This window comes from Lissotriton helveticus, chromosome 3_1 (assembly GCF_964261635.1).
Source record: "Lissotriton helveticus chromosome 3_1, aLisHel1.1, whole genome shotgun sequence".
In the NCBI taxonomy this organism is placed as follows: Eukaryota; Metazoa; Chordata; class Amphibia; order Caudata; family Salamandridae; genus Lissotriton; species Lissotriton helveticus.
In genome coordinates, this window is record NC_136061.1 from 1906805459 (window position 1) to 1906822956 (window position 17498).

Genomic DNA, 17498 nt, shown 5'->3' on the forward strand with positions numbered 1-17498 from the left:
CCTGGCAACGGAAGACTCCGCGAAGCCGTGGGGAGGGGCTGTCTCGCTCCTCACCCGGGCAGAGCCAGACAAGATCAACTCACCTTGCATTGATGGAGTAGTGCGAGCTGGAACAATTAGATGTGTTCACCATTGTTCGTGCCTGGAATGAGGTAAATTGTCAGAACTAGGGTGGCTCGCGATTAGCTCTTTGGCATTTTCATTACTGCCCTTGCGCCTTTTGGGCCGTCCCAAATGAAAATCCTGGTAATGCACTCCCCTCTCGCTATGATGAAACTTCTAAGGGCGTGTACACATTCTTGGCACAAGACATACGTGTCCGCACATGCTATCCTGCACGAAATGTGCATGGAATGACGTGCATTGAATGGCTAGTCCAGTGGCGCACTTTCTTTGGGGGGGAGGGGGAGGACATGCAGTCGCTCCAGCGGGAGATGTGCTTGAGACGCACGTGGCCGTGCATGATGTTCTGCATGATCACTGGATCACTACGTGCAGCGAGCGTATGAGAATCCAGTGACGTGCGTGGGAGCTGCATGGGCTGGTTGGGCGTAGGTGGCTTGGATGATGCAAGGAACTGGGACATCCTCCAAGCCTCTCCCTGCAGGGACCTGTGGCATTGGTAATGTAGGGACCGGCAGGAGGTTGCACCCGGCATGGGTTGGGGGCTGCACTCTCCTTTTGAGGGGTGCCATACATGCACAATGTACCAACCTGCACCCATTCCCTAGGAGGGCATGTGGAATGTACCAACCTGCACCCACTCCCTAGGATGCGAGTGAGTATATGAAGCTGCAATGAGTGTGTATGGCACGAGGTGCTGCCTCGCGCCCACAGGGCATGCATACCTAAGGAAGATGTGCTGATGTGTCCAGGCACCGTTCCCTGGCACTGTACAGGGGTGGCGGCCACCGTTCCCTGGCACTGTACGGGGGTGGCGGCGGCCTTGTGTAGTAGATACCCTATTGGGCTGTATATGTCTCGCCCGCCCCACTCCTTCCTGTGCATCCCCAGTGTGCTTGAATGAATGATTGATTAATTGTGTGAAATGAAGTTTGTGCGGTCTGTGGAGGCACAGGCGCTCTCCTCCTCCCCGGGAACACCTGATACCCGTTTGCATAGGATCACAGTGTTGCAAACTTCAAATTTAAACATAAGGATTGAAACTCCAGTCTGTTGGTTACACAGTGACAGTTATTAACAAAAACATTGCTTAGGAAAGGGTAACGTTAAGGTGCAGCGCATGCACTGCTCGCCTGCGAGAGTCCAGGCGTGTATTATACTGTCATTCAAAGCTTGGCTCATGACTGTCTGCCCAGGGCGAGTAAGGTGCCCCCCGCTACAGAAGTAAGCAAGTCTGTTATTAAGTTTAACTGCAGAAAGTAACACTTGGCTTTAACCGGGACCTATAAATCTGCGCCTGCAACTCGTTACGATATGTGCCCTTTGGTTTATGGATCTAATACTGCACGGAGGTGAGTATACATGGGCAGTCTATAAGAGGAATCTACCCTCACCACCTCCATCCTCCTCTCTGGAATGACCCGCCCCCTCCTAGGTGTGATTACTGTCGTCTGAAGCTGCTTACACTTCTGTTAATGGTACCGCTCTTACTTGTTTTGAATGCCAATAAAATGCATACTGTGAATATATATATAAGCAGGTGACATTAATCATCGCTTTGAGGGCGGAAACCAGTATAACTAGCCTTGTTGGGGCAGGACTTTCTGGCAGCACACTCACCTCCTGTTTCATTCTGGGCGCTGAAGAGGCTACTCAGCCGAAATGCATACGCCCATCTGCTAATGAGGAATAAAGAGACTCCATTGTGTTCCCCTACTTGTGGCCTCTGCCTTTCTTTTGGAGGGTGTTTCTTTGGATACAGTTCGCACTGCTTGCCAGCGGCGTGCTACAGGGGTCCCTGCACTCAAGCTGGCCTGGTCTTCACTGGCGCTGTTTTTTGCCTCGGCAGGAACATTTTTGTAGTCCGAGGTATCGGATAAAGACCAGGTCCACCACTGTGCTCAGGAGGACAGTAAGCGGTGTCAGAGTTATGGAACTCTGCGCTGGGCGAGGCGCACTGCCGCACAAGCCCCCGCTGATTACTCACCTGATTGCGGTGGTTGTGCAGTCAGGGGACCCAAGGAGCCACAATATTCCTGCAGGCATCACAGGACATTGGGAGAGAGCTGCTCGAATGACCCTGCAGTCCCCACAACGTTGTTGCCGTCCCTTCCTGGCAAACCATTGCATGCTGGGAGTTGCAGTCCCTTTGACCATCGGGAAACGGAAGCAGGTGACATTAATCATCTCTTTGAGGGCGGAAACCAGTATAACTAGCCTTGTTGGGGCAGGACTTTCTGGCAGCACACTCACCTCCTGTTTCATTCTGGGCGCTGAAGAGGCTACTCAGCCGAAATGCATACGCCCATCTGCTAATGAGGAATAAAGAGACTCCATTGTGTTCCCCTACTTGTGGCCTCTGCCTTTCTTTTGGAGGGTGTTTCTTTGGATATATATAGGAGAATGGAGTTGTGGATATTAATTGGGTTGTTTGAACCCCCGCTGAACCAGCGCTTGGTGTCGGAAGGCGCGGACTAGTCAAGCCTGGGGTGCTCCGTTCATAGGAGGGTCACCCACAAGCGTCTGCGTTTGGTGTCATCAGCGGGAAGCGAGGGGAACCTGCTCAAACCCGACAAGAAAGCAAAGGACTTCATTCGAGCAAAGCGACAGGAAAATGCTCAAATTATAAACAACAAGAACGAAAAACAATTACTGGTGCATCACGGAACATGGAGTTCACACCGTCTTCGTTCTTGTTTCCCATAGGAGGAACTGCCGCTTTGAACTGAGTGAAGCTCCGCCAATGAGGTGATTAGAAGTATTTAAATTTGGGGGCTGAGCAGAGGACTAACTAGAGGCTTGGCACTGAAGAAGGTACAAATAACCGAAATGCATTTGCCGAAATAAAGCCATCATGTTGACTTGTCCCGAAGTGCTCCGTGTGTTTACTGTGCTAGCGAGGCAAGAAGGTTTCACCCACCCGACGGAGGCACCCGCTGCTGTGTTCGAACGACCAGGTGAATGGAGTTGTGGATATTAATTGGGTTGTTTGAACCCCCGCTGAACCAGCGCTTGGTGTCGGAAGGCGCGGACTAGTCAAGCCTGGGGTGCTCCGTTCATAGGAGGGTCACCCACAAGCGTCTGCGTTTGGTGTCATCAGCGGGAAGCGAGGGGAACCTGCTCAAACCCGACAAGAAAGCAAAGGACTTCATTCGAGCAAAGCGACAGGAAAATGCTCAAATTATAAACAACAAGAACGAAAAACAATTACTGGTGCATCACGGAACATGGAGTTCACACCGTCTTCGTTCTTGTTTCCCATAGGAGGAACTGCCGCTTTGAACTGAGTGAAGCCCCGCCAATGAGGTGATTAGAAGTATGTTAAATTTGGGGGCTGAGCAGAGGACTAACTAGAGGCTTGGCACTGAAGAAGGTACAAATAACCGAAATGCATTTGCCGAAATAAAGCCATCATGTTGACTTGTCCCGAAGTGCTCCGTGTGTTTACTGTGCTAGCGAGGCAAGAAGGTTTCACCCACCCGACGGAGGCACCCGCTGCTGTGTTCGAACGACCAGGTGAATGGAGTTGTGGATATATATATATATATATATATGTATATATATCACAAGGAACACCTCCGCTTTGCTGGGGGCCACCGGTCCTGCAGGGCGGGCTCTGAACCAGGAACGGAGATCCTGGAGAACTGCGGGTTAGACCACGAACAACAAAAGAGCCCCACAGTGACTGATGATGCAGCTGACTTTATTCGTCATTTCATGTGCAACTTACGCTCCTACTCCTTACACGTTTCGACGTCACTGACGTCTTGTTCACAGGTGAGGGTGAAATAAAACCAAGTGGTATATGCCTGCGCAAATTACTTCAGGTCCCAGAATGCACCAACAATGTCTTTAGGAACGTGCATGTTGATTCAATTACTGCTTAATAGCGTGATTTACAAACATTTTGCAATATTGTCCCAAGTTGGTGCCTTCATTATGTTGCTGCTTAGTACTAGTTGTTGCCCCCTGATTTTGAAGTAATTGCCGCATCCGCACTGTTCCAAAGAGAGGAATCGCCCTCTCTCTTGACCCTTTCTCCTTCGTCCTTGCCAAATTACTGCGGTGCGTCCATTTGAGCTGGCAAGCGGCGAGGAGCGGTCCATGCCCCCTCACTAAACATCACAAGGAACACCTCCGCTTTGCTGGGGGCCACCGGTCCTGCAGGGCGGGCTCTGAACCAGGAACGGAGATCCTGGAGAACTGCGGGTTCGACCACGAACAACAAAAGAGCCCCACAGTGACTGATGATGCAGCAGACTTTATTCGTCATTTCATGTGCAACTTACGCTCCTACTCCTTACGCGTTTCGACGTCACTGACGTCTTGTTCACAGGTGAGCGTGAAATAAAACCAAGTGGTATATGCCTGCGCAAATTACTTCAGGTCCCAGAATGCACCAACAAAGTCTTTAGGAGCGTGCATGTTGATTCAATTACTGCTTAATAGCATGATTTACAAACATTTTGCAATATTGTCCCAAGTTGGTGCCTTCATTATGTTGCTGCTTAGTGCTAGTTGTTGCCCCCTGATTTTGAAGTAATTGCCGCACCCGCACTGTTCCAAAGAGAGGAATCGCCCTCTCTCTTCACCCTTTCTCCTTCGTCCTGTTCTCAGGACACCCCCGCGCCGCACATCCCCCCAGCTGTGTGTGTGCCCCTCGCTGCTGCTCACTGTCACGATAAGCCGTTTTTGCCTGTAATCCCTCGCTTGTTTTTCCTGGTACTGCCTGCTGTCTCATTGTAATATTTGTGCTTTAATATTTGTGCTTTGTATCCTGTATTACCTGTTTCCCCTGGTGTTAGCCCCGCTCCCCCGCTTCCCGCCCCCGCGATCTCGTGGCCCCGCCCCCTTTTCTCCGTGTCCTCCCCGCTCCCGCCTCCCAGCTGCTCCTCCCTCCCACTTGTCCTTTAATGGAGACCGCGCGTACGCGCAGCGGTCACGCGCAGCGGGCGCGCCGATTGTGTGCCGAAGTCGCGCCAAAGGCAAGCCCGTCTGCGCCCGTCCGTGCGTGGACCACACCCAGCGCCAGGACCCCTGGCCCCCGAAGATGCCAGCCCACACGACGGACTTACGACTCCACCACCCTCAACGCACTCAACGCCGGCCGAAACCCCGCCTGTTACCGAGCCACCCCGAAACGCACCCACGGACCCTTCACCTGCCATGTCTGCAAGTTCACCTGCCTCCGGACCTGCACCGCTCCTGCCAAACAGAGCCCCAGTAACAACCACCTGAAGTGCATAATGCTCAACACCCGCTCCGTCCACAGGCACGCCATCGAACTCTGGAACCTGCTCGACACAACAGCACCAGACGTCGCCTTCCTCACGGAAACCTGGATGAACGCCTCCTCAGCGCCCGACATCGCCATCGCAATCCCGGACGGATACAAGATCACCCGGAGGGACCGCGTCAACCAGACGGGAGGCGGCATCGCCATCGTACACAAGAACACCATCCGCATCTCGACCAACTCCGACAACACCTTCACCGCCGCCGAACACCTCCACTTCCAGATACACACCGACCCCAAGACGACCCTCAGAGGCACTCTCATCTACAGACCCCCGGGACCTCGCACGCAATTCAGCGAAGACCTCGCGGACTTTATCAGCCCGCACGCCCTCTCCTCCGCTGACTACATCCTCCTAGGGGACCTCAACTTACACCTGGAGAACAACAATGACAACAGCACCACCACCCTGCTGGACAACCTCGCCAACCTCGGACTCAAGCAACTGGTGAACACCCCGACCCACTACCCAGGCCACACGCTTGACCCCGTCTTCTCATCCAGCAAGCACATCTCCTTCAGCCGCTCCACCGGACTTCATTGGACTGACCACAGCTGCGTCCACTTCAGCTTTAGAAGAACCACGACCCACCACCACCCGCAACAGGTTCCTCGCCGGAGCTGGAGCAAGATCACCGCAGAGCAGCTCACCGCCTCCCTCGACCAGAACCCTCCCACCAGCACAACGGACCCCAACGAAGCAGCCAGCAACCTCACACAGTGGCTGACTGCCTGCGCCGATGACCTCGCACCACTCAAGAACCCTCCCAGCAGACTCGGCTGCAAGAAAACCCCCTGGTTCACCAACAAACTCAAGGACTCCCAAGAAGAACTGCCGCACCCTCGAGAAAGCCTGGCGCCAAGACCAGACCACAGACAACAGGACCGCCCTCAAGCACGCCACCCGCAAGCACCACCAGCTGATCCGCGCCACCAAGAAGAAAGCACTCAAAGAACGCCTGGACAACAACGCCCACGACAGCAAGGAACTCTTCAGCATCGTCAAAGAGTTCTCCAACCCCAGCGCCGGAAACAACGACATCACCCCCTCGCAAGACCTCTGCGACTCACTCGCCTCCTTCTTCCACCGCAAGATCGCCGACATACACAACAGCTTCGGCGCACTGACCACGCACCCGACCACCGAACCAACGCCCGCCACCACCACCCTCTGCAACTGGACCCCGGTCAGCACCGAAGACACCACCCGCACGATGAACTCCATCCACTCCAGATCCCCCACCGACCCCTGCCCCCACCACGTCTTCAACAAGGCCGACGCCATCATCGCACCCCATCTTCGGGACATCATCAACGCCTCCTTCCTCACCGCCACCTTCCCGGAGAGCTAGAAGCACGCCGAGCTCAGCGCCCTCCTAAAGAAACCCACAGCGGACCCCATCGACCTCAAGAACTTCCGCCCCATCTCGCTCCTCCCTTTTCCTGCCAAAGTCATCGAGAAGACCGTCAACAGACAGCTCGCCGCCTTCCTCGAGACGAACGGATCCCTCGACCCCTCACAGTCCGGTTTCCGAGCCAACCACAGCACCGAGACCGCCCTGATCGCAGCCACCAATGACATCAGATCCCTGCTCGACAACGGGGAAACAGCGGCCCTCATCCTCCTGGACCTCTCCGCAGCGTTCAACAATGTCTGCCACCGGACCCTAGTGCAGCACCTCAGAAACATCGGAATCCAAGAGAAAGCACTGGAGTGGATCATCTCGTTCCTCGCCGGAAGAACCCAGAGAGTCCGCCTCCCCCCGTTCAGATCCGAAGCCACCCAAGTCATCTGCGGCGTACCACAAGGATCATCACTCAGCCCAACCCTCTTCAACGTCTACATGAGCCCCCTCGCGGCCATCGCACGCCAACACAACCTCAACATCATCTCCTACGCCGACGATACCCAGCTGATCCTCTCCCTCACCAACGACCCCGCCACCGCCAGAGCTAGTCTACACGAGGGGATGAAAGACGTCGCCGAGTGGATGAAGAACAGCCGCCTGAAACTGAACTCAGACAAGACGGAAGTCCTCATCCTGGGATCATCGCCCTCCACCTGGGACGATTCCTGGTGGCCCCCTGCCCTGGGCACCACTCCCAAACCAACGGACCATGCACGCAACCTCGGCTTCATCCTGGACTCCTCCCTCTCGATGACCAGACAAGTCAACGCCGTCTCCTCATCATGCTTCAACACCCTGCGCATGCTCCGCAAGATCTTCCGATGGATCCCCACCGAAACCAGGAAGACCGTCACCCAGGCACTCGTCACCAGCCGACTGGACTACGGGAACACCCTCTACGCCGGAACCACAGCCAAACTTCAAAAAAGACTCCAACGCATCCAGAACGCCTCCGCACGACTCATCCTGGACATCCCATGACACAGCCACATCTACGGGCACCTGAAAGACCTTCACTGGCTCCCCATCAGCAAGAGAATCACGTTCAGGCTCCTCACCCACGCACACAAGGCTCTCCATGACCTGGGCCCAAAGTACCTCAACGACCGCCTGACCTTCTACACGCCCACCCGCCAGCTACGATCAACCAGCCACGCCCTCGCATCCGTACCACGCATCCGCCGAGCCACCGCTGGAGGAAGATCCTTCTCCTACCTTGCAGCCAAGACTTGGAACTCCCTCCCCATCCACCTTCGGCTGACCCAGGAACACCTCTCCTTCAGGAAGCAGCTCAAGACCTGGCTGTTCGAGCAGTGACGTAACCCTCTCTCCCAGCGCCTTGAGACCCTCCCGGGTGAGTAGCGTGCTATACAAATGCCGTGATTGATTGATTGATTGATTGGTCCATGCCAAATGACTGCGGTGCGTCCATTTGAGCTGGCAAGCGGCGAGGAGCGGTCCATGCCCCTTCACTAAACATCACAAGAAACACCCCCACTTTGCTGGCAGCCACCGGTCCTGCAGGGCGGGCTCTGAACCAGGAACGGAGATCCTGGAGAACTGCGGGTTAGACCACGAACAACAAAAGAGCCCCACAGTGACTGATGATGCAGCTGACTTTATTCGTCATTTCATGTGCAACTTACGCTCCTACTCCTTATGCGTTTCGACGTCACTGACGTCTTGTTCACAGGTGAGCGTGAAATAAAACCAAGTGGTATATGCCTGCGCAAATTACTTCAGGTCCCAGAATGCACCAACAATGTCTTTAGGAACGTGCATGTTGATTCAATTACTGCTTAATAGCGTGGTTTACAAACATTTTGCAATATTGTCCAAAGTTGGTGCCTTCATTATGTTGCTGCTTAGTGCTAGTTGTTGCCCCATGATTTTGAAGTAATTGCCGCATCCGCACTGTTCCAAAGAGAGGAATCGCCCTCTCTCTTCACTCTTTCTCCTTCGTCCTTGCCAAATATATATATATAGATATATATATATATATATATATATATGTGTGTGTATTTTCAGTACACGACTTTCCCTCGTTATGCGTTGCTGTCCTTGCTGGCAGCAGTGGCTTGTGGGGAGGGAGAAATCTGTGTGTGAGGTGTGTAGGTTGTGCATTCTGTTGAGATGGGGATAATTTCAGTTGTATTTGAATCAGTCACATTTTTCTTTTCGCCTCTTTCTTACTCTCTGTTCACTCCTCCCTTCCTATCTCCATCCTTTCCCTCTTTCTTGGACTTCTCGCTTCACATCACACCTACTAGATAACTTTTGTTACTTCAGTGTTTTCTTCTCTTTTTTTTTTGCCCTGCTTGTTCCTCCCTACTTTCTGTGTTTTGCCTTCTCTCTCCCATGCTCTCTTCCCTAGTTTCTTTTGTGCAGTCTTCCTATAACTGTCTCTCTTTCCTATCATTACTTTTAAGCTCCTTTCTCTTTCTTTCTCTTTTTTCCGCAGTTTTTTTTCATTTATTTTTTCTTTAATCCTACTTTCTTTTTCTACCCATCTTTTTAATAATTGAAACAAGCAAATTTCCTTTGATAACATAACATTTTGACGGTGTTTACAAATCTGCACCAGATCCGTGGAATATTAAGCACATTTTTCAAAAACGATGTGTGAATTGTGTCTTCTGTGATTTTTTTACTCTGCTCCACATATACTCAATTCAATAAAATGTGCGGTACTGGACAGATCACTACATTTCATTGTGCCTCGTGTGCACTACCTGTGAAAAATAGATGCAGTTCGAAGCCCTCCTACGCCACTGTTAAGCACCATATCAATTAACTGTCTGACAGGACTTGTTTATTTGGGTGTTTCTTTTTTAGTTTAAAAGTTACATGGGAATTACTTTACCTAATAAGCACTTCACGTTTAAATGATACTCTCCGAAGGCCGAAGTAGGGGTAGAGTTGCACCTATTAGGAGCAAGAGGTATGTTTTTTCTGCTCTGGTTTGTGTCTCTGTGTAGCAGAGTTATGTGTACAGCGTTGACAAGCTCAGTGGTAGGTTACATGAAAAGCGCATTAATCTGCAGAGCTGCCAGTGTTTTGTTCCAAGGTGTTCCTTCCCGCAGTGGCCTCAACTTAGATGCTGTGACCAGGTAATAATATATGACAGGGTAGCTTCAATAACGTAGTGTGACATCACCTATCCAAAAGTGAGGTTATAGCATGAAATAAATAACACAGCATCATACCACTACACGCAACATCATTCAACTGCACATAATTATACTCTACTCAATACCAAATAAAATACAGCCCACATAAAACCACTGTCACATAGCAAAAATCCACATAGATACTCCAGACTATGTCACATAATTCCAATCAGCATAATTCTACTCAACGCTACAGTTTCCCCCCACACAATTGAACTCCACACCTTTCCATTTCACACCACATAATTGGACACCAAACCACATCATTCAACTAACAACACAATTACACAACACACCACATATATCCAATCCATACCACAGAATTCCACATCATGCCACAAGATTCAACACACCAAATAATCAAACTCCACGACATACCACACCACAACACAAAATACCATTCAACATAATTACACTTCATAACGCACAATCCCATTCCATATTATTCCAGTACGCTCAATACCACATAATTAATATCCACACAATCCCACTGCAAACAATCCCACTGAATTCCACTACACAGATCCACTCCACACCACACAATTCCACAACTAACAATACCACTTCAACCCACATAATTCCACTTCACACGACATGTATTCAGCCACTCCAAACAAAAATAAATGGGTAAAAGACATTGTCATTTACAAAGCCAATAGCTCTAACTCTCACAAATGCGAGACCTATTGCAATGCAAATGCTTATTTATAAATATATATTCTTTAAACAGAGGGCTGCCAAGGGAGGGGAACAACCAGGGCCTGCTCTCTTCAGTGGCCCACACCGCCCCTGCTAAATGTGCTTTTTAAATATCAAAGCAGCTTGCTTTAATTATATATTCATGATGAGGCAGTTAATGCCAGGCACCACTAGATGGCGCTATATGCTGGTGCACACGGGCATTGCTTTCCTTTTGAGGGAGGGCCTTGTGCACCAGGGTCGGGCCCCACAAGGACCTAACACATGATGCTGGGGATCCGGGCCCCTCAAAACTGCTGGTATGTTTGAGCAACACTGTAAAATTAAGCCCTAATATTAATACATTACATATCTGAACCACAGCTCAGTCCCTAGAAGGCTTAATAATGTCTACTCCTATTCTGAAGTGCCCTATGGAGGGATATTCCAATTGCTTACCTAAAGCGAGGTGTTCATACTGAGCTTCCTTCATGCTCCGCGCAGTCTCCGTCTCGGTTTCAAGCCGCACCATCTCCTTGACAATTTTGCTGGCTGCCAGCGCGGCAGCGACGCCTTCCTGTCCCTGAAAACGTCGGAAGTTTTAGAGTTCACGAAACCGTATTCAGAGAAGCCCTGTCTCCAAAAAATGTACAGAAGAAAGTGCCCCAAAATCACAGTCAAGGTATCTCTTGCGCATGTCTGGACCAATATGTGCTACATTTTATACTACACATGCTTCAATTAGACTCAAAAAACGGGATTGAAGTGTGTAGACAGGTGTAAATACATTGTATATAGAATGTTATGCTTCTACTACATAACCTCTGAACCTTGGCACTGCAACCTTTCGACCTATAATGTGAAATCTGATATTATTTACTTTTCCTGTGGAAAACATGGTTAGTGAGAGTGCTCTGCCCCCTCCCTCACCCCTGCTAAGATCCATCACTAAGTGCTGCCCCCTGAGCCCCCTAAACTCTGTTGCAGGGTGTTCGAGGCCCTCCTTCACCCACAGGCTCCTGCCTGCGCCTCATCCCTGGTGGGCCAGTGGGAGAGCACGCTGCTCTTCTGCTGCTCTGCCTCTGCCTCTCTGGCCTCTTTCCTTTCGTGCCCCTTTTCTTCTTTCCTTTGTTCTGCCCTTCTGTAACCTTTCTTCTTTTCACTTCTCAGTCTTTCTCCTGCTGCCCCTACAGTCCCTCCCCCCTCCAGTGTGTCCTTCCTGCTAAGCCTCCCAGCTGACCCGCCCTCCCCCGATCCCTACTTAATGGCGGCCACTGAAGGCATGCCAAAGGCAAGCCAGTCTGCGCCCATCTACGACCCGACCGTGACCATCGCCAGGGACCCATGTCCCCTGACCTGCCTCCGATACATTTCCAGCACCCTCCATAATCTCAACCCCGGATGCAACAACAACTGCCAGCTCTCGCCACCGACCAACAACCATGGCTCTCTCTCCTGTCTACACTGCCGCTGCACCTTCACCCACCTCGGTACCCCAGCAGCATCGTCCAGCCTACCGGACATCACGCTCACAAACCACTCAACTGCATCCTCCTCAACGTAAGTTCCCTACACAAGCCCACCACAGAAATCTGAGACCTCTTCAGCACCTACTCGCCTGATGTCTCCTTCCTTACGGAAAGCTGGACCAATGCCAACTCTGCACCTGACATCGCCACCGCCATTCCCGACAGATAGAAGATCTTGCGCAAGGACCACCCAATCCATCTAGGAGGTGGCACCGCCGTTGTTCACAAAAGCACCCTCTGCATGACCACCCTCCCAGTCAATTCAACGACCCTCATAGAGCACCTTCACTTCCAGATCCAGACCAACCCCAAAACGACTCTCTGCGGAACCCTCATCTACAGGCCACCCGGCCACTGCACTCCCTTTACCAAAGCCCTAACCGACATCATCGCACCCCATGTCCTCGCATCCACAGACTACATCCTACTCGGAGACCTAAACTTCCACCTGGAAAACCACGACGACTCAAACACTGCTTCCCTCCTAGAGAACCTCGCCAACATAGGACTGAAACAACTAGTCACCACCCCCACACACACAGCGGGACACAAACTCAACCCTGTATTCACCGGAGGAAACAAAATTTCCTACACCCACACCACTGAACGCCTCTGGACAGATCACTACTACATCCACTTCTCCTTAAAGAAAAATACTGTGCACAAGCACGCCCACTGTCTCCCCTGCAGAAGCAGGAACAAAGTCACCGAAGACCATCTCACCTCCGCCGTTGTCAGCACCCCACCATCGAGTATGTCAGACACAAGCACTGCAGAACACAACCTCCACTGCTGGATCACAAACTGTGCTGACACACTCGCCCCCTCCAGAAAGCCACCAGAAGACACATCGTGAAAGCAAGCTGGTTCACCCCTGCCCTCCAAGAATCCAGACGACATGGATGAGCAACAAAACCCTGAAAACATGCGCCGCCTACAAAGCATCCACCACCACACACCACCAACTCATCAAATCCACAAGGAAGAAATCACTCAAGACAGAATCCTCACCAATGCACAAAACACCAATGAGCTCTTCTCCATTATGAAGGAATTTGCCAAACCCTGCAGTGAAACAAGAGACGTCCCACCCTCCCAAGAACTCTGCAACAGACTCAGCACCATCTTCCACCACAAGATAAAGATATTCTATGACAACTTCGACAACTAAGATCACCTCACCGCTCCATCTCCCCCCACTTGCGATGCCACCCAACCTACCCTGCTCAAACGGATCCCGCTCATAACAGAAAACACCTTGAAGACCATGAAAATCATCCACTCTGGAGAAACCTCCGACCCCAGCCCACACCACATCTTCCACAGAGCCGCCTCTGCCATTGCATCCAAACTACGTCGGATGATCAACTGCTCCTTTGAGACTGCCACCTTCCCTGACGACTGGAAAGATGCCAAAGACAACCCCCTCCTGAAGAAATCTTTAGTGGACCAAACGGACCTCAAGAACTTCAGACCCATCTCCCTGCTTCCATTCACAGACCAAGGTAATCTAAAAGGCCTTAAACACCCAGCTGGCAAACTTCATCAAAGCTAACAATGTCCTGGACATCTACCAATCCGGATTCCGAAGCAACCACAGCACTGAGACCACCCTATTTGCCGTCACCGATGACATCTGCTCCCTCCTCGATCAGGGCGAAATGGCAGCCCTAATCCTCCTGGACCTCTCAGCTGCATTTGACACCGATTCCCATGGCACCCTAGCCACCAGACTCCATGACACTGGCATCCGTGGCAAGGCCCTTGACTGGATATGCTTCTTCTTCACGGGCAGAACTCAGCAGGTCAGACTTCCTCCCTACCTCTCGGGACCGCCAGAGACCAACTGTGGAGTGCCCCTGGGCCCCTCCCTCAGTCCCACCCTCTTCAGCATCTACTTGCCCCCCTCGCAACCATTGACAGGAACCACGGGCACAACATCATCTCTTACGCCGACAAACCCAGCTGATCCTCTCCCTCACCAACGAACCCAACATCACCAAACACAACTTCCAAGAACGGATGAACGCTGTCACCACCTGGATGAAGAACAGCTGTCTGAAACTCAACTCAGAAAAGACAGAAGTCCTCATGCTTGGTTCCACCCTCTCCACATGGAATGACTCCTGGTGGTCCTACACCCTTGGAAATCCTCCCACCCTACGGACCATGCACAAAACCTCAGCATCATGCAAGACTCATTGCTCACAATGAACCACCAGATCAATGCCATATCCTCAACCTGCTTCAACACCCTCTGCATCTTTCAAAAGACTTTCAGATGGATCCTAACCGAATCCAGAAAAAGTGTCATCCACGCACTCAACAGCAGCAGACTGGACTACAGCAATGCTTTCTACACCGGAACCAAAAAGAAACTCCTTCACAAACTCCAGACTGTCCAGAACGCCGCAGCCAGATTAATCCCCGACATCCCTCGTCGCAGTCACTTCACCAAGCACCTTGGCAATCTCCACTGGCTTCCAGTCGAAAGAAGAAAAACCTTCAAACTCCTCACCCACAAATTCAAGGCCCTTCACAACACAGGACCCACACACCTGAAATGCACCCAACAGACACCTCTGATTAGCCCAGCTCTCTCCGGCCACCGTCCCACGTATCAACAAGACCAGAACGGGAGGAAAGTCCTTCTCCTACCTTGCAGCCAAAGCCTGGAACACCCTCCTCCTCCTCCTCCTCCTCCTACAATCTCCCACATTGCCCCAGTTCAGAAAGGACCTCAACACCTGCCTCTTCGGATGGCCCCAGCACTCAACAGAGCCACAACCCCCCCAGCACCTTGAGACCATCACGGGTGAGTTGTTGCTCTTTACCAACCCTGATTGATTGAAAAAACCTTTCACCCAGTAGAGGAGCATTTTAAGAATTAATGAATATTTTCTTCCTTGAGGTACCTTGTAGCCATTTCGAATAAGTGGTGATAGTGGGGACCTTTTGTGACAGTAATAAGCCTAGGGTAGAAAGAATTGCGCCTATTTTGATAGTTTGAGATTGGCTACCAAGGTCATTACTGAAGCGCTGTGAGGTGATCTCCTTGGCACGGGCAGCTTCTTTTAGGATCGGAGGAAGGACAGCATCAAAAGTTGTAAATAAGCTGAGAAGGACCAATATGTCTTCACGTCAATTACTAAATGTCCAATATATACAATTATAAATAAACAGCAGAGCCGACTCCGCCCCACTACTGCCCTAAATATAGGAAGACAAAACTGTGGTTTTGGAGCTCAAAAATGTGACCCTGGTAGGCAACAGGTTTGTCAGTACCTTTTGGTGGAACATGTGCACCACTATGCAATTAGGATTTCAATGACCAGTTCTTAAACAGGTGGATACGAGAGTTCCTTCTTAAGGCAGGTTCATACTAGTCCACCTCAAGTGATATAACAATGGGGGTTGTCATAAGTGGTGCAAAACCATCTTATTAGGATGTTGAAACAAGCTTGAACTGGAATACAGACAAGTAGTAAGAAATTTAGAAGGGCATGAGAACACATTGATATACAGGTAATGAAAGTAACAGGCAAGTATGCTAACAAACACACTGACTGACAGGCATAATGGCAGAAAGACAGGCACATTGACAGGCAGAGAGAGATAGGGAGCTGGAACAGCGTAACACTTACTAAAATTGCTTTGCAAAAAATGTAATTTATAATGCTCACCATAGTCCAAAAGTAAGTGGCCATTTTCTGTCGATTTTGAAGAACTGCCCATAAAAACAGGTCTCTCCAAGGATTATCGCTTCTCTGGTTCATATCCAAAATCCATTTCTGTCCACTTAATCTCTTTTTATTGATTTTATCCTGCCAAAAACGCACAACAATCACCTAAAGTCTAATTGGTTTTGAAAAGCTTTTCAATTAAATTGAAAGTGCAGAATTAGAAATCAACACTGACCAACAGTTTAAATCTGGTACCTCCAGATCCATAACAGTGTGTGTGTGTGAGAGAGAGAAAGAGAGACCGAAAGAGAAAGAGAGACAGTAGGTGTGTGTGTTGCACCACAGAGAGTGTTGAGTGAATGCACCCTCAGCACTGGCACAGTCCAATCCAACCCGCCTTCTCTCTTGATTATTGGAACTTTGTAGGCTTAGGGTCAGATATACAACCATCAGGTTTTGTGACTCACAAATTGGGATTTTTAGCAACTCACAATTTGCAAATCACAAAACCTGATTTACAACAGTGTCTGAGACACTGTTTGCAATTTCCAAATGGGTTGTGTTAGAAATGGGGATCTCTAGTTGGCAATGGTTTGCACCTTTTTCGAAGTAGGAACACTTCTTCATTGTCAGGGTAAGGCGGATACACTTGTGAAATAACCCCTGCTCACACCTTTGGTATATTGGCACGAGCAGACAGGCTTATCCCAGAGGCAGTGTGTAAAGCAATTGTGCACACATACAGTAATACAGCGAAAACACAAAAAATAGACAACACACCAGTTTAGACAAATAGGTAATCTTCATCTAAACCAAACAAGACCAAAATGACAAAAAAGTCAACAATACAGTAATCAAAATGTAATCCTTGGAAGGCAAAAACAGTTCTGTCCATAGCAAACTATAAATGCGACACTTTCAATACAAAGTATCTTGGATGTGTCACAATCATAAAGAAAAACAGTCACAGGGAAGGTGATGCATCGGTTCCTTATGCCCAGAGAAGGTGATGTTTTGGTTCCTTACTCCAGGGGAGGTGGTATGTCGATTCCTTACTGCCATGCAGGGGAGGTGATGCGTCGGTTTCTCACTGCAACCCTGGTGTTCTTGTAGATTTGGTCCCTGGTGCGATGCGTGAGGGTCAGGGATTCATTGGTTCTCAATGCTCCAGCGGCAGCAACTGCGCTTCGTTGGTCTCCCCAACCGTGGTCCCATGATGCATTGGTTCTTGCAGCCGCACACCAGGGCCTGCTTCAGAATCAGTGCAGTGATCTCAGACTTCTGAGATCAGGGCACAGGATTAGACGTGCAGCTATTTCTCCAGACGCTGGCAGGTGCTTCATTGGTTTCTTCATCAGCACAGCGGTGATGCGTCAGTAACGGGTGCTGATGCATCGCGCTTCTTCGTTGTGTCTCTTTTCCAGCTCACAACTGCAGGAAATACCTCCAGAGGCCCAACACAGCAACAGGCACCTCTTGGCAGGTCAGAACTCTCAGCAAGGAAGTTCAGGGGAGCTGGTGGTGAAGTCTTTGTTTCCCTGAGACTTCAGAACAGGAGGCAAGCTCTACTTCAGGCCCTTAAAGTTCTTCTTCAAGCAGGACACACAGCA

The 17498-nt window shown here is 50.4% G+C and overlaps 1 protein-coding gene across 1 annotated transcript in view; it reads right to left on the reverse strand.

Moving 5' to 3' along the window:
• The window catches only part of TRPM5 (transient receptor potential cation channel subfamily M member 5), a 549888-nt gene that overhangs the window by 365459 nt on the left and 166931 nt on the right, over positions 1–17498 (reverse strand). Inside the window, exons 10-11 of the mRNA XM_078683456.1 lie at positions 15889–16009; positions 11136–11259 (exon numbers count right to left, since the gene is read on the reverse strand). Coding sequence (XP_078539582.1) covers positions 11136–11259; positions 15889–16009 — 245 coding nt within the window. The remainder of the gene's footprint in view (positions 1–11135; positions 11260–15888; positions 16010–17498) is intronic.